Source organism: Cladophialophora psammophila (genome assembly GCF_000585535.1).
Source record: "Cladophialophora psammophila CBS 110553 chromosome Unknown aczJe-supercont1.1, whole genome shotgun sequence".
Taxonomy (NCBI): domain Eukaryota; kingdom Fungi; phylum Ascomycota; class Eurotiomycetes; order Chaetothyriales; family Herpotrichiellaceae; genus Cladophialophora; species Cladophialophora psammophila.
In genome coordinates, this window is record NW_006912922.1 from 563,710 (window position 1) to 583,579 (window position 19,870).

Genomic DNA, 19,870 nt, shown 5'->3' on the forward strand with positions numbered 1-19,870 from the left:
GGGGGGGGGCACAGAAGCCGGCCTGCGGTGGCCTTGTTGTAGTAAAGAATAAAGGGCAATCACCATGGCATGTCATCCGTGTTCGGGTAGGTTCTCGGGTTCCAGAATTTCAACGTGGCCGACCGCTTTTCCGATCTCCTTGATACTCATTGGTGGCGCAATGTCAGGGTACTGGCTGTGAAAGATGGTCTTTCCGTGGAGGAAGTTCGGAATGTTCTGGCGGGTGGGATAGACAAGATGTAGTGAGCTACCTTGCTCAACCACTCGCTCAGAATCTGGACCATATCCGATGTCGCTCCATTTCGCAGTATTCGCCGTGGGCCGAGATACCCCCACGAGTTGCGGCCACGGTGATACGCAGGTGAACTCGTACTCTTTGTTCTTGCACAGATTGGCCAAGCCCCAGTCGACCGGACTATTGTAGGGCACCATGGAGAGATGATAGAGAGCTTTCCGTGCGCCTTTTTGGGAGATGGCGTAGGACGCCGTGCAGACTCCTCCTTCCGAATGGAAAACTATTCTCGTTCGATTGTCGCCTCGAGGGCCGCTTTCCCAGTGGCTCATGTCAGGTTGGTCGACATTATCGACACGGGCCTCGGGGGGCTGGACGGTATAGTCATCTGGGATAACGAAGAATCGTCGGTTGTCGTCAGGAAGGACCCAGGTGCCGCAGTGGCCAATCCACAACATATCCCAGTCATGCCCATACGGAGAATGAGCAAATGCATCCTCGGCAGTATTAGTGATAAATCTCGAGCCTCTGGCGAACTGCACCAGCTGCTCTTTGAGCGAGACGTCCCAATCAGCGTCGTCTTCAAAAACCAAAGCTGTCGAGACCTTTTCATGGACCATTCTTTGGTAAACATTCAGATGTGCGCGCCAACATCCGATGACATTGGAACTTTGGCCCATAGTCTGTAGGGAGATTTAGCAATTATCAACCAGAATCTTTGTTCTCTGACATACGTGGGGTAGCGCCTTCACAGGGACCTCGTGGCCATAAACTCCATCCACTTGTGTATATGAGATTTCGGAAAAGGCGGCTTGCACTGCAAAGGCGTCTTGCTTATCCGTCCTTCCGGGTAGTGATATCATGTATATCTCTTGGAACCCCAGCGTCTCGTTCTGAACCCGATGGGCCAAATCATCTGGAGGAACATGATGGGTAACATCCTCGACATGCGTCGTCGTTCTCGCCGGGGGCTGCGCCAGGGAAGCTTCGAGGATGGTAGGAATCGCATCCGCGGACTCGAAGAGATCTTGCTCTTCGGGGCGGGGAGATCGAAAGGAGCCGTAGAACAGGAGGAAGGCCGTAATGACGAGCCCAACCACCACAAAGTTGAGCCGAGTGGGCGCGGCGAAGAGCATGGTGTCTCACAAGGGGAAGCGAAAGCAAATGGCAATGACCGGGAGGCAGACGACGGCGAACGAGGATAGAGACATAGCCCGAGTGAGACCAAGAGGAATCAAGAAAGAATGTCACGTCCGAGCGAGTGACAATGTTAATATCTGCTGCATCAAACGAGCGTCACCTCCAGCAGATCCGAGGATGGATAGTGATATGAGTAAGATACAAGGGATGCTCTCAGTCCTTGGGGCGTGGTGAATGGGACTCCATATTACATACCAAGTACATTATGTACCTACTGGGTACAAGGTTAGACGGAGGGATATGGAGATGTTTGGCTGCGCAGCTGCGCCAGCCTGGCCACCCCAACCAAGCCCAACCAAGCCCAACCAAGCCCAACACAGCTTTTTGCCGAAGAAGGCCAAGAGAGGCATCGCTGAAAGCGGCAGGTTCAACGACTGTTCTACTTGTTACAGGCTACCCAGTACTGGGTACAGGCTCGAGGGGCACAGGATGGTCACGGCTCGACGGAAATGGTCCGAGTCTCACTTCCACATCTGAGTGCAGAAAGTTGCCCCTGGTCCTTGCTCTCTGCCCCCTTTCCTACTAGTCCCGACTATGAGGAATGAAGTCTTTAACCGTTAATCAGGGGCTCCGCGCCTAATGCTGAAGGTCCAACTCCCCAGATCCGCAACAAGTGTCAAGGTGTGCAGATCATGGACGGAGTGCCGAGAAATGTATCTCGAGTTGCACCTGTCTTGCTGTCCTCTTGCTGTCTCCGATGGGGGGTACCTCGTCCTGGTGAAGTGCATTCATATAAAATATACAAGGGCATTCATGAGTACAAGCGACCTGCAAATCTGGCCCTGAGGACGCTTCCTCTATGTCTATATGCCCATCCAGAAAAGACGAATTGGCACAGCTCTTCCCACCCGCAGCTGCAGATGTCTCTGTGGTATGACTGCTGCATGAGAGACCAAAGGCACACTGTTTGGCTTCACGCGGGTCTTGCATATTTAATCAACACCGTCGGCCACTCTTACAGTACTTGCTACCCAGTACAGTGTCTGATGTCAGGGATTGCCACTGCTGATGGCCAGCTCATGATACCACCAGAAGCATTACTAAGAGCCGGCTGTATATTTAGGGCCAGTGAGGCTTCAGTTGTCATGAATCCGATATTGCTGACTGCATAAAATGCGCACGTGAGGCTCTGTACAGTATTGTACTCAGCAGCTGCCAGTGCCGGCCATCCGTCGTCTTCCATTTGGGTACGAGTTTTACTGCCCGTACTGAGCCAACGGAATGGAGCTTTGCCATCTTCCTGATCACACGACAAAGATGGAACAGCAAGGGCGGGGAGCCTCATTGGCAGGGGGAATCTCCGTTGGACCTCGCGAGCCTCACCAGCCTGGACCGGCGTACTCTACCAGGAGCAGGCGAGGCTGCAACCGAACCGGATCATGGTACAAGGTACAATAGCACACAAGGCGTGCCGCCGCCCAAAAAGCTTGAATCCGCCCCCCCTAACCCAGCATTTCTCCCCCTTCCTCCTTTTGTCTTTTTTCTGTACCCCCTGCGTACTCCTTGTTTCAGGCCGCGTTGCCATCACCCAGTGGAACTTCCAGACTGTTGCCCACTGATCGATCGCTGTGCGTTCAATATATTACCTAGGTCAGTCCATACTGGATGGTCGAAGCAGCGGACAGGCGCGTACTTATTCGACGCGGGCCGATTCGTTGTCGCCATGTTTCAGCTCATGCGTCCAAGCTCTCTCTCCAAGACCTTTGGCCGTTGTGCGACAAATTTCATCAGTTCTCAACCTAGCACAAAACGCTGAATGGCGTTACTTGGCCCCAGTGGGTATCCATGACCTGTTCAGGGATTTCGACCATTGCCATGCTAGATGGAGTCCTCATTTCTCAGCCTACGGAGTAAGCACCTGGAAGCATTGCCCCAAAGTTACATAACGGATTTGCCAAACGAGGATGGCCCGGCTGGTTCTTGTACTTTTTCCACCTCGTATTAACCCTCGAGTCGCAGATCCATTCTCTTTTTATCTTCTTGCACGTCGACCTCTCCTCAAAAGTCCCATCTTTTCCTTGATCGATTTGTTGATACTGATATCCTGCCAGCGTTCTTCGTCTTTGTCCTATTCTATCTTTTCTGTGGGTGTTGATCACCGGATTTAATATACCTCGACCACCGCCCGGTCCTCGAACCTGGGCCAGGCTTATACTTTTCTTCACACAACGCGGTCATTCACCTTGAGCTCAATTTCTAGACATGTCCAACATGGAGGGAAACAAAAATCTCAGATTGGAGGTCACCGACTACGGCTCCTCGACGTCGTCCAACAACCCGAACGTGCTCGCTTCACCTGGCCGAGTCGTCAATTTCACCCCGCTGGCACTGCGAGCCCCAACCCACACCTCGCTCGACATCGAAGATCTTTTTGTCGGTCCTCGTGACATGAACCATCACTCCAAATGGCCATTCTTCTTGCGTATCCACGGCAGTGTGCTGCCGAAGATGATCCTTCCTCTGGCGTTCGTCGCAGGCTGGGCCACGTTGTTCACGTGCATAAACAAGTTTGTCTACGAACTGGTCTTTGACTCCGTCCTCCTGACCATCACCGGTTTCGTGGTCAGTTTGGCGCTGTCGTTTCGGTCGACGACTGCCTATGAGAGATACAGCGAGGGGCGGAAATATTGGGCACAATTGATTGTGACGTCGAGAAATTTGGCAAGAATCATCTGGATACATACCAAAGAGCGTCATGCCAGCGGCGAGGAACAAGGGAAGGCAGACCTGCTCGGTAAATTGACCGCCCTGAACCTCGTCAATGCTTTCGCGGTTGCATTGAAGCATCGGCTGCGGTTCGAACCATCGACAGACTATCCGGATCTGCAGCCCCTGATCGGGAATCTTCACACTCTTGCCGGCGAGGCCGACCAGGCCAAGCTGCAACCGAAGAAAGTCGGCTCCTGGAAGGCAGCGGGAGAGTACCTGGGCGTGACATTCGCGCATTCGAATCCTCGCAAGCTGATCAAGCGGTCTCGTGACAACCTGGGGAATCTTCCGCTCGAAGTCCTCAACTACCTGGGTGCGTATCTGGACGAGGTGTGCGCCAGCGGCCAACTGTCCCTTCCCATCCACCAGGCCAACGCAATGAACAGCATCGTCCAGCTCGCCGATATCCTCACGGGCACGGAACGGGTGCTGAACACGCCGGTCCCCATTGCGTACTCGATCTCTATCTCGCAAATCACCTGGGTCTACATCCTGACCCTCCCCTTTCAGATCTACAGCAAGTTGGGCTGGGTGACGATTTTCGGCGTGGTGCTGGCCGCGTACATCATCCTCGGTCTCGCGGCCATTGGGTATGAGATTGAGAACCCCTTCGGCGTAGACGTGAACGACTTGCCTCTCGACGCATACTGCCGCGAACTGGCGTCCGACATCGACATCCTCACGAGCATGCCCGCCCCGACCACCGAGAACTTCGTCACCACGGCTCAAAACAAGGTCCTCTTCCCGCTGAGCATGAGCGACTACGAACTGTGGAACGACCGCTCCGTGGCGGAGATCAGATCTGCGCTGAGAGCCAAGGCCACGACTGCCGCGACGTCAGTCGACTTTGAGCGCGCAAAGGCCCAGTCTGAGAGCACCCAGGAGTCGATGGATACGCGGGCCGCCGCTGGTGCCGAGAAGGAAACCAAAAGCAAGGATATAATGGCAGCCGAAGCGGTGTAAGCAAGCAAGCCAGCTCGGGCCTCACGAACTTGCAGTTGAAGCCGCAGGTTGAAAAATTGTCATGAAATATTTTGGGGAGTGATTTTTCTGCTGCATATTAGCGAAGGTTGGCTTGGGCAAAAAAGCAATCATAGCACAACGCACACACAATATTGGAGAAGGAGATTTTAGCATTATTGTCAAAATGGATCGGAAATGGTTGGGCACAAGGTAGTGGAATGTCTTTCTATTTATCCTATGATAGATGGATGGATGGATGGATGGATGGATGGATATACATCTCTCTTTTGGATGAGTCCCAACAACCAATATGCAACAACCATTTCCACAAAGTTTTTCCCCCTCAGATTTTATTTCCGACGTCCCCTCGTTGATTTTCTGTTTGTTTGTTTGTGTTTGTGTGTGGGGTGCAATTCAAGCATCCTTGCTCTTCGCGTCCAACTGGCGAGGCATCTCGCCCTTCTCTGCCATCTCGTTGAGGACCTTCTCCGCGGTCTTCATGGCGTCGACGCCGGCGGGCACGCCGCAGTAGGTGGTGGCGTGGATGATTGCCTCGCGGATCTCCTCCTCGGACAGGCCGTTGTTGCGGGCTCCCCGGACGTGGACGGCCAGCTCGGGCGCGCGGTTCAGCGCCATCAGCATGCCGATGTTGAGCAGGCTGCGGTCCCTGCGCGAGAGGCCCGGCCGCGTCCACGCGAACCCCCAGCAGAACTCGGTCACCAGCTCCTGGCCCACGCGCGAGAACTCGGTCGACCCGTTGGCCAAGGCGCGGTCCACGTAGGCGTCGCCCACCACGGCCCGGCGGACGTTGAGACCCGCGTTGAAGAGAGCCTCATGGAAGGGGCGCAGAGACGGGTCGGTGCTGGATGTCGCGGTGATCTTGTCGGAAGACATGATGCTGGATGGGTGTTGGGGTTTATATATGGTTGATATCGGTATAATCTCGCGCTCTTGGGACTCGGGCTGACACGTTCTGTTGTTCTCTTTCTATCCCTTTCTCACTCGCTGTATTTCTTTCTTTCTCACTCCTTTTAGCTGGCTGGTTGGCTGTCCGCTCACGTCGACAATGAAAAGCTTCACAGTGGATGTTCTTCTCTCCTCAACGAGCTGGATCTTGTTGCAAAGTGGAGGGCAGATTGGCCGACTGATGTGATTTTATTCCCCCTCGGTACCGTACTCTCCAAAGAGGACCGACACAAACACACCACCCGACATTCTTATTTGATTTTATCTACATACCCGCGTTACCCCTCCAAGCCCTTTGTTCGACGGCTCCGTAATCGGGAGGGCTCGATTGTTTCTCCAATTTTCTCCAATCCGGTGGATTCCCCCCGAGGCTCATTGGGATTCCACTCTAAGGCTTTTCGTTTCGGAAGAGGGCGAGCAGAAAGGGATAGGGGGACACACAGATGGCAGAGTTGACCACCAGTACGGACTGGTCCAAGGCTGAAGATTGCAGAGTTTCTCTACCTAAACCCGCCTATCGCCTTCCTGTCCCTTCTATGCATTTATGTAGATGCGATTTATTAGAGCTTGCTGGCCGTAGCCTCGTCGGCATCCTTTTGCCAATCCTCGTTTCCCCCCAGGTACCGGAACACCACTCTAGAATCTAGGTCCATGCATCGAGGATCTTTACTGGCACCCTCGTACGTCGCTAGTCCAGCCTCGCCGAGGGCATTCCTCGCCCCGACCCGCTTCGCCATTTCCATGGCCAGAGAGAAATCCTTCCGCATCAGCTGCACTTTGAATCCGTTGGTGTAGCCTTTCGACGACGGTGCTTCTGGGTACACGCCGGGGACGGGACAGAATCGGTCACAGATGGTGTTCTGCGCGGTCCCTGCGGCGTAGACCTTTGCCAGCACCCGCGGATCGAGACCGGACCGCATGCCCATGTCCATGGCTTCGGACACGGCGATGGCGATTATCCCGGACAGATAATTGTTGGACAGTTTGGCTGCAAGCCCTTTCGAGGGCCCGCCACAGGGGATCACATCCTTGCCCATCAGTTGCAAAAGACGGGTGACTTGGGGCAAGTTCGCGTCGGCGCCATCACATCCGAGAAAGAAGGCTATCGTGCCCTTCTGCGCCCCTACCACGCCCCCACTGACCGGCGCATCATAGAAGGACGTCGAGGGGAATTTCTGGTTGACATAGTCCTTGACTGCCAGACTGCTGGCTGTGTCAATCGTCGAACAGTCGATCAGCAACTTCCCAGAGACGTCACTTGAGCAGATGGTGTCAGAGCCGCCTTCCATGTATACCGAGCGGACATGTTTTCCTTCCGGGAGCATGGTGAGGACAACGTCCTGTAACTGCGTCAGCACACACTGCCCAGGAGAGGAGAGGGATGATGGAGCAGCGATTACCGATTTATCGGCCACCTCCTTGACGCCGGAGCATTTTGTCACTCTGTTCGGATAGTCACTGTGCAGCTGTTCCATACTTGATGTGTTGATGTCATAGGCGTATATGTGGACGTTGTCGGGCAGTTTTGCAGCAAGGTGACCGGCCATGGGAAGCCCCATGGCCCCTAATCCTACGAACCCAAGGCCTGAAATCTTGGATAAGTCCATGCTTAATCTGTGGTGGACGGCCTCCGGCTTCTGGTAGAAGTGTAAATCCAAGGCTCGAGAAATTGTAATCGAGACAACCTTCTCATTCAAACAATAAAGAGATGGCCGGCGATAGGGGAAAAAAAGACAATTGCGGCTCTATGACTGGTGACTGGTACAGGCGACTCGGTAGACGTATGGAAGTGTAGAAACTGTGAGCGTAGACCCCGATGTGTGTCTAGAGTCGATTCCAGTGCCCTTCGGCGAATGATTTGACGCGCGAATGAAATCCATTTGCATGTTGGAAGGTTGGACAGAAGCAGGAAATTGGGGTAAATCCCAGCCCGCCCAACAGCGTCTTGTCCCTTTTCCGATGGTTTGGAGAAGGGGGAAGTGTACGAGGTACTGGGTACCCAGTAAAAGGTGAGAGGGGCAAAACACCCACATGTCCCTTCTAGAATATTTCTGTTTCGAGAGCAACTCGCCTCCCAATGAGATGTTTCTCGGCAAGAGTACCGAATGCCGGCTTTCTCTCGTTCTGATACCGAGTACTTTGTACAATGTAATGAATACAAATAGGGAACTCAAGGATGACCAAAAGGGGCAACCCGAGTGGCCAGCCTTGCCAGCCTCGTTAGCTTGCCCTGCGAGGCTGAGTTGAATTCTTCCCCCCAATGAGCATGCCCGAATCTCTTTCCTAGAATAGCAACCACTTCACCGCACTCTACCTCGGACCTACGGAATATTCTGTCTGCTCAGTGCTTACCTCGTATTGCCTTCGCTTATCCATGTCAGCGCCATTTTCCAGCTGGAGCAGGTAGCACTCGGCTGACATAACGACCGCAGCTTTCTTGTTAACCTGCAGAGACAACGTCGTACCACCAGCAGCAAGATCCAGCCAAGCGGTTGCTGCTGACATGCTGTCCTGCGGGAGAATTCTCCGCGATCCCACGGCCATATCAAGTCTAACCACATCCAGCGCGCGGACTGTTCCAGCCGTACATGACTAACAAGCACCTAATATTGCTTCAGCCGAAGCAGCGGGTATGTGGGAGCATATGGTGGTGGTAGCCATCGCAGCTTACGCTCCTCCATGACATTCTTTTCATCAAGGTAAGTGTCATTTTCTGGCATCCAGTGCGGAATTCTCTCTATAACCCGCGGAAACGTGGGCACATCAATGTTCGAGGCCACCCGGCAAATTGTTTCATGTTCATATCGTCGATTGGGTCTCTTTACCCGCCACTTAACCGTTTCTTACATGATCTCAAGAGGGCGAATCACCTCGCTGACAGCGGATGCTGTACTATGGAGCAACGCGTATCTTCCTCCTCGACCGGCGTCCTCCTCGATGATCCTGCAGAACCAATCCATGCTCCTCTAACGGGGCCTGCCGAGATAGCCTTCATAAGCCCGGGGGCCCAAATCCGATCAGGGATAGGAGATGACCTCGCTCTTCATGCTGCTCGAAACAAGTCTTGCCAGCATCGTCACCAACAAATGTACAGAATACGACCCCGTCTTCGTCAATAGGCCCAAGGCTCCACGCTCCCTGCCAGCTTCCGACTAAATGCTGATACTCTAATTACCGGGACCCTCGACCCCAAAAGAATCTACCACTAGGTGCGATACTGTTTGTGGCGCAGGGTTTCCCCGTCATGTTTTCAGTAATTCTTGCCTATCTAGGCCATGTTTACCAAATCACCGCCACAACTCATCGCCGTGTGGGCCGGTTGCTGACACGCTGTTACCTCGATCTCTGGCCGCCAACAAAGGTCCAGCCCGGTACACCAAGGCCAGACGATCGACAGGGAACTCGTAAGTACAAAAAGTACCCTCTAGGTTAGTAGAGTGATCGTCGTCATCAGTGGATATCCGAGCTCCTCGACGGTTCAAACGGACCCTGGTTCAACTAGGTCCAGCTCGGTTTGAGAGTGTTGCATCACCAAGCACAGCAATCGATAGCTGCAACCTCCACTTGCGCCAGAAATGGGCCACCAGGGCCCTCTATCAAAAGTTGAGCCCAGGTGTCTGACAGTCAGCAGCATGGCAATATCCACTCATATATTCGGATATCATGATATAAAGATGCCAGTCTCCCTCAACATCTACAACGGCCTCCCACTTCCGCTCCGCTTCAAGTCTCCCTTACTGTCTCACCAGGACCCTTTAGGCGCTGCAATTTGAGAAATCATGGCAGTCTTCTCAGTGGTTGAACTCCTGGCCGTTCTCGCGGCGGCAAATGTGGTCTATGTGAGCACCGTTGTGCCCTTTTCCCTGCACGCCCATTCCGCCTTCTAACATGCTGTATAGTTCATTGGCCTCTCAATCTATCGACTTTATTTCCATCCTCTAGCCAAATATCCAGGACCTTTACTGTGGAAGTTGACACAATGGCCTGAGGCAAAATCCGCTTGGTCGGGAAGAAGGCATCTGGATCTGCAATTGCTGCACGAGAAATATGGTAAGTCACAAATCCAACCCCAGCTGTCTTGTGTTAGAAGAGCAAGACACTGACCACCTATCCGGGCAGGCGACATCGTCCGCATTGCGCCTGAAAAACTTTCCTTCCGGACTGCGCAGGCACTCTACGACATTTATACCGATCGAAAAGCCAACATGGTCAAGACCGGCTGGACTCATACCGGCGAGATGATCAACCCGGGTATCACGACGCACGTCCTCTCCGACCGCCAGCTCCACGCTGCCCGGAGGAAACTGCTCAACAATGCCTTCTCGGAACGGGCAATGAACACCCTCGACAAATACATGCTCGAACGGATCCGGGACTGGTGTGCCCACCTCGCTCAAGGGACTGAGAACAGGGAGAAGTCTGCCGGTACAGCATGGGGCAAAGAACGTGACATGGGTCTGTGGTCTACTCTGCTCACGGTTGATGTCCTGGGTGAACTCTGTTTTGGCGCCAGCTTCGGTGCCATGAAGGCAGGGTCGTGCTATATTATAAATCTTCTTCTTGCGAGCGCTCGGTTCCAGCAACAGGTATGTCTCCTCCCTCCATCCCTCCCCGCGCGACAGGAATGTCTCGCAAACCTCCCATAGACATAGAGACGATGATGCTCACGTCTGGTTCGTCTTTACAGGTCGCTTTCGTGCCAATTCGCGAATTCCTCTTCCCTTTCATGAAACCCAAACCACTCACCACCATTGGGCGTATTATCGGGTCCCAGACTGCCGTCGACAAAGTGAAGTACCGACAGGACGTCGGCGTCTTCGTGGAGAAACGGTTCGCGCTGGAGAAAGCCGACGCCGAGAAATCGGAAGAGGACAAACGCAAGGACTTCTTCTACTATCTCCTGCATGCCAAGGATCCGCAGACGGGCGACAAATTCCTGCCCAAGGACCTGGTGGGCGAGGCGGCACTGCTGGTTGGGGCGGGTAGCGACACGAGCTCGACGGCCATGTCGGCCATGTTTTTCTACCTTTTGCGCAACGAGCGGGCGTTGCAGAAGTTGCAGGACGAAGTCCGCTCTGCATTCGCCGACGTTGAGGAGATCAAGTACTCTGCTAAGCTGACGAACTTACCGTACCTGCGCGCGTGCATCGACGAGGCGATGCGCATGTCGCCGCCCGTGCCGGGCCTGCTCGACCGGCTCGTCCTGCCTGGCGGCGCGGACATCGACGGCCACCACATCCCCGCGGGCACCACGGTGGGCGTGCCCATCTACCCGATCCACCACAACGAGACGTACTTCCCCAAGTCGTTCGACTACATCCCCGAGCGGTGGATTGCGGGCGACGAGTCGTCACGCGTCGCCGGCTTCCTCGTCACGCCCACATCCGTCGAGGCCGCAAAGGGCGCGTTCCACGCCTTCTCGTCGGGCCCCCGCGGCTGCGTCGGTAAGAACATGGCCTACATGGAACTGCTCACCGCGGTAGGCCGCGTCATGTACCTGTTCGACGTCCGCCTGAAGCAGGGCGATCGCACGGGCGAGGGCAGTCTGGAGCGCGGAGAGCAAGGCAGGGAGAGGACCGGCGAGTATCAGTTGACGGACTGGTTGATCAGTGATCGCGAGGGGCCCGTCGTGCAGTTCAAGCCGAGGGAGGGTGTTGTGGTTTGATCGACCTCTCTTCTCCGTCTCCCTCTCCGTCTCCCTCTCCTTCCGTCTTTCTCTGTCCGTGTCACCGTGTGCCAGCGCGTGACTCTGCCCATGCCTCTCCCCTCACGAAGCGGCGTTTATTGGGCGGGCGAGTGGGCGGGCGCCCGAGACCTTTTTCTTTTCCTTTATCTAGCTAGAGTTGGAGTTTCCTTCCATCCCTTTTGGCGCAATGGCGTGCATGTGGCTATGGGTGCATTGTATCCAATCTGATGAACTGTATACGGTAGATACCTGGAGAGATATTTGGGATGACTATGCTATGCCAGGCCGGGTCAGGAGTATGACAGAGAGGCGAAGCGATCGATAGATAGATACCTCGGAGATAGGAACATGCTCATCCAGGCAGCCAGGGAGCCGGGGGGGGGGTATAATATATAATGCGCAATGAACCAAAGGGAACCAGTCAACCAGCGAAACAGACTACACAAGTCAGTTGCCATTTCTTTGCGTAACACCACACCATTTGAGGTATTTGGACCATTCTCAGTTCGTGTCTGGCTATATTCGTAGCAAGGCTGCCAAGGTTACAAGGAAAGGATATAGACAACGAGGTATATCTCGCTATGGGATGCGCGATGCGGCCGTTTAAGGGTCACTAGCTAGCCAGCTCGTTCTATGTAGCCACAAAAATTCGCCCAACAGAGTTCAAAGGGGTGCGTTCCCGGGCCTGGACACTGGCCCAATCATGGCAAGTCGTATCAAACGGGCGTTCAGCGTGATACTTCGTATAAGAAAGCTCTAGGACCATTAGGACGTGCCACATGTGCTCTATTGGAAGCTCCAAGGGTCAGAGCCGACAATAAACATTCCTGCGTGGAATTGTGACAGCATGGATGAGGTCATGAGGTCTTCCAGAGCGTCGCATCATATGTCAGGAGCCAGCCGCAACACGTCGTGCCCATTAGGAAATCGAATAGATAGACTGCCAGCGCAAATCAGATGTAGTAAGGCCCAACGGCCGTAAAGGGCTTTTGCTCTCCGCCCCTTCCAGGCACGCTTCTGTACTGACTGTTGCGATCTCGATAGAAAGCAACACCTAGCTAGGGTGCATCGAAGTGGAGTGCTGACATTGCTTGCATGAAACCCATCTCTCTTGTTGAGGGTGATTGCAGCCGCCCCAGTGCCGTGTTTAACCAAGAAGTATCGTGACTGAAGGTTGGGTTTGTCCATCCAGGCATGCACAGGAATTCCTTTGTTATCATATTCTCGGACTCCTGACTTGGTACAGATGTTGCCTGTTTAGGCTCTCCACATTTTCTCAGGCGTGCTGATGGGAGCGTCAGCAACTCTGGGAGACACGCATGAAGTGGTCCGTGTCTCTTTTTGTGCATCCGGGCCGCGTGCCTGTCAGCACACCTGTGCGTTCAATTCAGATTCGTGCTCGGAGCCGCCCTGTTGCGTTGTGAAGATAGAAGAGACAATGGTTTATGCCCGGTGGAGGTGGAGGTGAAGGTGTACGTGGGTGATGGTGTTCCGGAACCTTTCAACACGAGAGAGGTGATGGTCAGAGTCGCGCTCCCTCAGATTCCTTTGTCCTTGACAGGCAGGATGATGAACAGCGCCGATACCAACATGTCACTGCCGTCGAACCTCGCCCTTCTCGTTGTCTTTCTTTCATCCCTTCCCTCACCCCGGTTCTCAGGCGACCTTAACGCCCTCCACCTCGTCCTCTAGCACGGTCTTGATCCACTTCATAAAATAACTCACGTCCTTCGAAATCATGCTCGGCAAACTCATCTTCTGCATCCACATGGGCAAATTGCCCTTTGCATCGCTCGCAGTTGCCATGATCCATTCCACCTCGTCCCAATTTTTACCCACATTGGCATTTCCCTTTTTCCGCCGGACGATCTCTACGGCGGCATAAACGCCCAGCACGACGGATTTTCGTTGTTGCGAGGTCTTGCCTTCGCGGGTGTTGCGGCCCGAGGAATAGATGGCGTTGTGAACGCCCGTACCCAAGATAACGGGAACAGTGACGGCGAGGAATTCCTCCGCGCTTCTACTCGCTGTGACGACCAGGACGGGGAAACAGCGGGGACTGGTCGGCGGCGGAGTGGCGTGGCACATTTCATAGATCGCCATTGTCACGCACGAATATTTCTGACCATTTCTTCCCACAATCTTCTCCTGAGATTCGAGACTTTTGACCTCCTCATTCCATGTGCACACGCAATGCGCGTCGTACAGAGTGGGCGTAAAATCCTCTTCGTGTTTGGAATGATTGTCGCGCAGTCCGAAGATGAACTCTTTCCAACTAGCGTTTCCTGGGGTGGAAGCATCTTTCGACGACACCTCCCTGTGGATCGATTTGCGGGCACACCAATGTTCGCCTCCACTTAGAACTCTGGGCGGCGGCTTGCTTCGCCCAGGCCTGGTGTAAGTCTCGCCAGGTCCCGAGGCCTCCCCCGATTGCCCTCCATTCGCGTTGGCGGTTGTATTCTTGGACGCCCCCCAATCAACAATCTCTTCCAACTCTCTGGCCGCAACCGAGTAGGTAAACGCCTCGACCTTGGCCTCGCTAGGTGGCGCAGACCTGACGGAGTGATGTTTGAAGTTGGCAGAGAAGCTGGCCGGCGAAAGGAAATCCACGCCGTCGTCGAGTAGAGTCAGCAGGAAGGGGAGGAGCTGTGGGCGGACGCTGTCTGCGCAAGGGAGAGACGGATGTTCTGGGAGCTCGCCCAGTTGAAGGGGGGCAAGACGGATGAGGTTGCTTTGGGTCGTGTTGGTAGCCATTCTCACGGAGGTGTCAGCCCGCGGTCAATGCGCGTGGCTTTGCGAGTCCAGGATCGTTGAAGGCTTGGGATCTGGAATATCATGGGCACTGAGGTTCAATTGTTAAGTGGTTCAAGTAGAGGCTGATGACCTTCATATTGTCGTTCATCTAAATGGCAACATCACCCTGAAGGCGGCCACCACTTCGCTGCGACGCCGCAGCGCCGTTTCATATTTGGATCGTCGTCGTCATCCAAAGCGCATGACTAAAGCGCCTTCCCCAAATCTGCGCACAACGAGTCATGCAAGGCTGAGGATCCACCTCAGCAAAATGATGCCCGGTATCAATTGCTCAACGCACTGCCATCTAGAACGCTACTCTCCCAGTTCAAGGCACATTTTGCCTCGCATTGTAAACATACACTAATCAACCCATAATATCTCATGTCGTAATAATGTTGCTCATTTTCATGTCTTTTTTGGAGGGCTGGGCTCCGGCTCATCAGCCGCCTCAACCCGGACCAGAATCTCCTCCAAAAAGCCCTCCAGGAACTCCATTACTCCACCTCCCATACCGACAGGAAATTCCTCGTCGCACTTTTGGATCTCGTGAAACACACCCGCCACTTTGGCCGCAAGTTTGCGGACCTTTTCGTGCGTTTGAGCTCGCTGCTGGTGCATTTCTGCCACCGCGGAGGAGCTCAACTTGCTTGGTCGAGCAAGCTCTTTCAACATGTAGGTTCGACGGTGCATTGCTGCTTCAAGAGCTGGGATCAGGACCGAGTTTAAAGCAGTGAGCTCCTGATGAGGGTCTGGCCCAGGTATCTGTGGAGGAGTGCCGCTTGGGCCGGGCGTTGATGATTGCGATACATTTGTTTTTGTCGTGAGTGGCGGCAGTGGTTGCTGGTTGGCGATCGATGCAGGACCTACGGGCAGTGGTTTGGAGAGCACAGATGAGGAGGATGGAAGAGGTTGTTGGCTGACAGGTCTCGAAGATGCAGATGGCTGGGACTTCTGGACCGGTTCACCGCGTCCTGGCTTTCCCTTGAAAGGCGGGATTTCTGGGATAACCATGTGTGGCTTCTTGCCTGGAGGAGTCTGGCCCTGAGACGGCAGCGACTTCGGACTATTCTCGGTGTCGATCTTCAAGAACCCCATGTCTTTGGCCAATTGAGCCTGAAATGCTTTGTTGTATTCATTTGACCCAGGACTTTCTCTGTGGGGTTGCGAAGGGGCGTCTTGGGTCGCTACACGAGCAGCTGGCGTCTTCGGAGTGGCGGAAGGGACGGAAACAGCGAATGGAGCCTGATTCTCGCCAGGGGCTGAAGCTGCCGCCTTCGCAGGAGATGACGGTGGTCGCACCTTTACGGGTGTCGGGAATGCACCTCTGACAGGCGATTTCTGAGGGGATGACGGGATTTTGACAGTCTCGTCCCAGTCTGAGGTGCTCTTCGCGGGGGCGGCGGGATCTGCAGAAGCCCTTGCATTGGTGGCGGAGTCGTTCAGCGGGCGAAGTCCTGGTCCACGGCCGCCAACAGGTCGCACAGTACCAAAGTCCCACAAGTCCTCATCCTCTGGCCGATGGGCTGCTGGTCTTACGGGTTCTTCGTCTTCTTCCTCATCATCCGAGGTACGACTGCCGCGCGTTGCCATGTACCTTTCGTTCCTCTCAATGAGCTCGGTCAGGTAGGTCGTCTTCTTCGCTTTCTTCACAAACGGGTGCTTCAGCAGCTCTTTAGCAGAGGGCCGTTCTTTAGGATCTCGGCGGAGGCAGAGGTCGACAAAGTCCTTGAATGTTCGAGAGAAACTTCCTTGTAATGTTGGGGGAGGGTTTTTGGGTATTAGGAAAAGAACCTTCATGGGGTGGATGTCTGCGTAGGGTGGTTCTCCTTGGGCCAATTCGATCGCAGTAATACCCAGAGACCAGATATCCGCTTTGTGATCATACCCAGATTGCTTGATAACTTCAGGTGCCATCCAGAATGGAGTCCCCACAAAAGTATTCTTCTTGGTCATGGTGGCCGAGAGTTGTCCTGACACCCCGAAATCGGCGAGTTTGACCTGTCCGTTCTGGCCCAGAAGCACGTTGGCGGCTTTGATATCTCGGTGCAACTTCTTGTCAGAATGTAGGTAGTCCAGCCCCATGAGCAGTTCTCGAATGATGATGCAAATGTAGTCTTCGTGGATCAGACCGGGTCTCATCAAGTCTGAGCAACTGCCGCCCGAGCAGAATTCCATTATAATCCATAGGTCGGAGCCTTTAAGATATGAGCCATGGTATTTTGTCACGTAGGGGGACTGCAGCTCCGAAAGGATTGATATCTCTTGTATGATGTCTTCGACTTCGTCTTCAGCATTTTCCACGTCTATGACCTTGATTGCCACAGCCTGCCCGGTGCGCTTGTCCACTCCTTTGTATACTTTTCCGAAGCTGCCCCCCCCAATACAATTTTGTTTGGTATAGAGTTCCTCAGGGTCCATTTTGATCTTCTGTTCTCGCAGGGTCGAAGGCAGGGGTAAGCGGTGTGGAGTCGCGTTGATCTCACTGTGTCAAAGGAGAGGAGTACGGAGATTCCAGGTTGGCGAATGGCTCGTAGAGTCGATCAAGCTGGAGGAGCGAAGCGGCACTCAAAAGACGTGCGATGCCTCCCGTAAATGTCGGCGGAGTCTCAAGTCTCGAGCGAAGATGCACTGTCAATTCCTCAGTGCGCATTGGGCAGGTGCTACTGTTGACGTGCCGTCTCCCTTCGTTACGGCTCCTTGATCCTCGTCGTTAGGGTTCGTGACATCGTCGCTCATATTAATTCATAACAAGAGAGAGTCCAGTCACCTGCATGAAGTGAGGAGTGTTGGTGGTGAAGATGAAACGCCTCGACGATTAGCATGTTTACGGCCTTCCCTTCTCGGTGACCCTATACCGACTCCCATTGGCTGTATTCATTACTAGTGAAGTTTTGGGGGGGGGGGGGTGATACAAAGATCTTGATCTCAATTCATCCTACGGATGTAGAGTACAAGCTCGACGACTTCGTTTCCAAGCACATCCATGGACCGGGATCCATCCCAAAAGTCAGGTCGGTGGTATCATCGAGAAGAAGTTAACGCCTTGCAATGCCTATCTTCTGCCGAGTCCACCAGCCGCATCATTACTCCACGAATTCCACCATGACCGTTCCGTTTTTCAGACCGGCGCTTTCAATCGACTCGTGCCTAACGTCCATGAGATTCTTGCCCATGGACACGAGTTCAAATGCCATTCCTTCCTTGCCCTCAAGTGGTTCCGCCTTTAGATACTCATAAATGCGTTGCACAGGATCCTGTTCTGCAAATCGTCGAACAATTCGACCGCCGGGATGTCTGACTTGTACTCGGGTCACACCTGGTCCGGCAGGGGGCTCTCTGTGAGGGTGGTCGGATGGGATTTGTGCAAATGCCGTCGACTCTGCTGATTCTTCCGCGCCATTCTGATCCACATCCATGGCATCGGCAATTGTTGGCACCTCATTTCCTCGGAGATCTCCAACGCTCCGCGTGAGATCATCAGGATCTTCTGCCGGGGCCGCCTTGCGCTCTACACTCTGGGTAGCCAGACTAGCCTGCAACGCCCGCTCAAGCATCTCCTCTTCGGTGAGTTGGTCAATAGGTTTCTCCTTTTTGGCTTCGGATTTGCGCTTGGCCACAGGATTCCGCACGTTGTTGTCGAGGCTGTACCGGTCCAGGAATTCGTGCAGTTGCATTAGAAATTCGGGTGCTGGGGGCACCTTCCGCGCCCAAAGTTTGATTTGTTCGCCCGTTCGGGGATCGACAATAGCGACATGCGGGTATTCGTCCTGATTCTCGTACTTCGGGAAGTAGTACTGGATGTATTGCAATGCTCTGGGGTCGTCCCTGTTGTATTGCAGAAAGACGAAATTCTCCTTGACCGTTTCCACAATGCCTTCGTTCTTCCACAGATCACGGTTCAATGCCTGACAGTCAAAGATTGAAGGGTCCTGAATGTCTACCAGTAGCCACTTCTTGTGTTCCTTACCCTCGTCTCTTGCGCCATCCCAATTTCCCTTGTACATCAGGTCCCACGGAGGTTGAAAGAGTCTAGCGAGACGATTTGACCTCGCAGAGGCTTCTGATGCTCCTCCCGTGGACTCTGCAAGGACGTCAGAGAGAGTACTACCGACGCCCACATCTTGGTCCCAAATTGAAGTTGGCTGGTGTTGATTAAAAATTCCCGCGCGTGCTACTCCGGAATTAGTTACATACTGAGCCTCCCCAAGATGCCAAAGGCACTGACCTTGTTCCCTCCTTCTTTCAATGGCTCGCATTCGGTCTTCTATGGCCGAGGCATATGCAGGACCTGCCATGGGCAAGGCGGCTGCTCCTGGTCCCACCAAAGTCTCGGCCTGTCGGGCAATAGGAGCCCGTACGACATTGTCCATGGCGCCTTCGCCGTACATCTCATTTTGCAATCGCCGTGCCATAGCCTCATCATCCTCATAATCTGCGCCACGTGCGGGTCGAGAAGCAGTGTCTCTGTGTGATGGTTTGCGGAAACCAGTGATTTCCGGATCATTGTCATCCGAGATATTGTCGTCGTCGTCGGCGTCGATGGGGTTCAGACGTCCGCCAGGCATACGGGAGTCGGACGGAGGAGGAGGAGGAGGAGGAGGAGGAGGACGCGAGGAAGCGGCTGCCAGGTCGGCGCCACCATTTTCAAAGAATAACTGTACTGCTTGATTTGGATCGCCATCTGCAAGCTGTACGTATTGCGAGGCCAGTTCTGGAGTTGTCCCACATACGGAGACGACGGTGGCGATCGCTTCATCCATAGCGAGGGGGAAGATACAGTTCTCGGGAGGAAGATCGGTTGATTATTCGGACTGGTGATGTAGTTAAACGACCCCTAGGAGAGTCTTCAAGGAGAGATGGTAATCATGAAGGAAATGAAAGTGGGATTATTGCGACAGACAATGAAGAAACAAATCGTAAGAGGTGGAAGATGCCATGTGTCAAACAGTAAACTGGCAGTCACTGCAGTCGCTGGTGATGGGGGAGATGATCTGAGGCAAGGCAGGCACAAGACGAGGCACAGCACACAAGGCGGCGGCGTTAATGACGAAAACCACCGGCGTCACAGCCCGATGAAAGAGAGCAGGTGCAGGTGGTGACTGACCATGTGCACAGCGGAGAGGACAAACATGCCAAGGCTGGATTCAGCATCGTCACCATCAGGCGGGTGATTTCAAATGACACACTACCAACGTGAGAGTACGGCGGATCATAGAGGAGACGAGTGCGCGAGTGAGAGCCGTGGCTTGAGTGGTGTGGCGAGCCTGGCACATAAGTTCTAGCCGAGGTCAGTGCGGGCCGCTGAACGCGCTTGTGGT

At 54.0% G+C, this 19,870-nt stretch overlaps 8 protein-coding genes across 8 annotated transcripts; 2 read left to right on the plus strand and 6 right to left on the minus strand.

Moving 5' to 3' along the window:
• Positions 1–72: 72 nt before the first annotated feature.
• A1O5_00195 (uncharacterized protein) lies at positions 73–1,368 on the minus strand (the record flags this gene model as incomplete). Its single annotated transcript, XM_007740815.1, has 2 exons — positions 73–915; positions 967–1,368. The coding sequence occupies 2 exons, from the start codon at positions 1,366–1,368 to the stop codon at positions 73–75; spliced, it is 1,245 nt and encodes a 414-aa protein (XP_007739005.1).
• Positions 1,369–3,643: 2,275 nt separating this feature from the next.
• On the plus strand, positions 3,644–5,104 carry A1O5_00196 (uncharacterized protein; the record flags this gene model as incomplete). The annotated part of the gene is made up of 1 exon (XM_007740816.1): positions 3,644–5,104. One exon carries the CDS (start codon positions 3,644–3,646, stop codon positions 5,102–5,104), a length of 1,461 nt encoding a protein of 486 aa, XP_007739006.1.
• Positions 5,105–5,518: 414 nt separating this feature from the next.
• On the minus strand, positions 5,519–5,998 carry A1O5_00197 (4-carboxymuconolactone decarboxylase; the record flags this gene model as incomplete). Its single annotated transcript, XM_007740817.1, has 1 exon — positions 5,519–5,998. One exon carries the CDS (start codon positions 5,996–5,998, stop codon positions 5,519–5,521), a length of 480 nt encoding a protein of 159 aa, XP_007739007.1.
• A 632-nt stretch (positions 5,999–6,630) lies between these two features.
• Positions 6,631–7,677, minus strand: A1O5_00198 (uncharacterized protein; the record flags this gene model as incomplete). The annotated part of the gene is made up of 2 exons (XM_007740818.1): positions 6,631–7,410; positions 7,471–7,677. The coding sequence occupies 2 exons, from the start codon at positions 7,675–7,677 to the stop codon at positions 6,631–6,633; spliced, it is 987 nt and encodes a 328-aa protein (XP_007739008.1).
• Positions 7,678–9,849: 2,172 nt separating this feature from the next.
• On the plus strand, positions 9,850–11,735 carry A1O5_00199 (uncharacterized protein; the record flags this gene model as incomplete). The annotated part of the gene is made up of 4 exons (XM_007740819.1): positions 9,850–9,909; positions 9,970–10,120; positions 10,190–10,656; positions 10,758–11,735. 4 exons carry the CDS (start codon positions 9,850–9,852, stop codon positions 11,733–11,735), a joined length of 1,656 nt encoding a protein of 551 aa, XP_007739009.1.
• Positions 11,736–13,412: 1,677 nt separating this feature from the next.
• On the minus strand, positions 13,413–14,510 carry A1O5_00200 (uncharacterized protein; the record flags this gene model as incomplete). Its single annotated transcript, XM_007740820.1, has 1 exon — positions 13,413–14,510. The coding sequence occupies one exon, from the start codon at positions 14,508–14,510 to the stop codon at positions 13,413–13,415; it is 1,098 nt and encodes a 365-aa protein (XP_007739010.1).
• A 447-nt stretch (positions 14,511–14,957) lies between these two features.
• On the minus strand, positions 14,958–16,970 carry A1O5_00201 (STE/STE20/YSK protein kinase; the record flags this gene model as incomplete). The annotated part of the gene is made up of 1 exon (XM_007740821.1): positions 14,958–16,970. One exon carries the CDS (start codon positions 16,968–16,970, stop codon positions 14,958–14,960), a length of 2,013 nt encoding a protein of 670 aa, XP_007739011.1.
• Positions 16,971–17,635: 665 nt separating this feature from the next.
• A1O5_00202 (uncharacterized protein) lies at positions 17,636–19,312 on the minus strand (the record flags this gene model as incomplete). The annotated part of the gene is made up of 2 exons (XM_007740822.1): positions 17,636–18,723; positions 18,778–19,312. 2 exons carry the CDS (start codon positions 19,310–19,312, stop codon positions 17,636–17,638), a joined length of 1,623 nt encoding a protein of 540 aa, XP_007739012.1.
• Between the last annotated feature and the right edge of the window lie 558 nt (positions 19,313–19,870).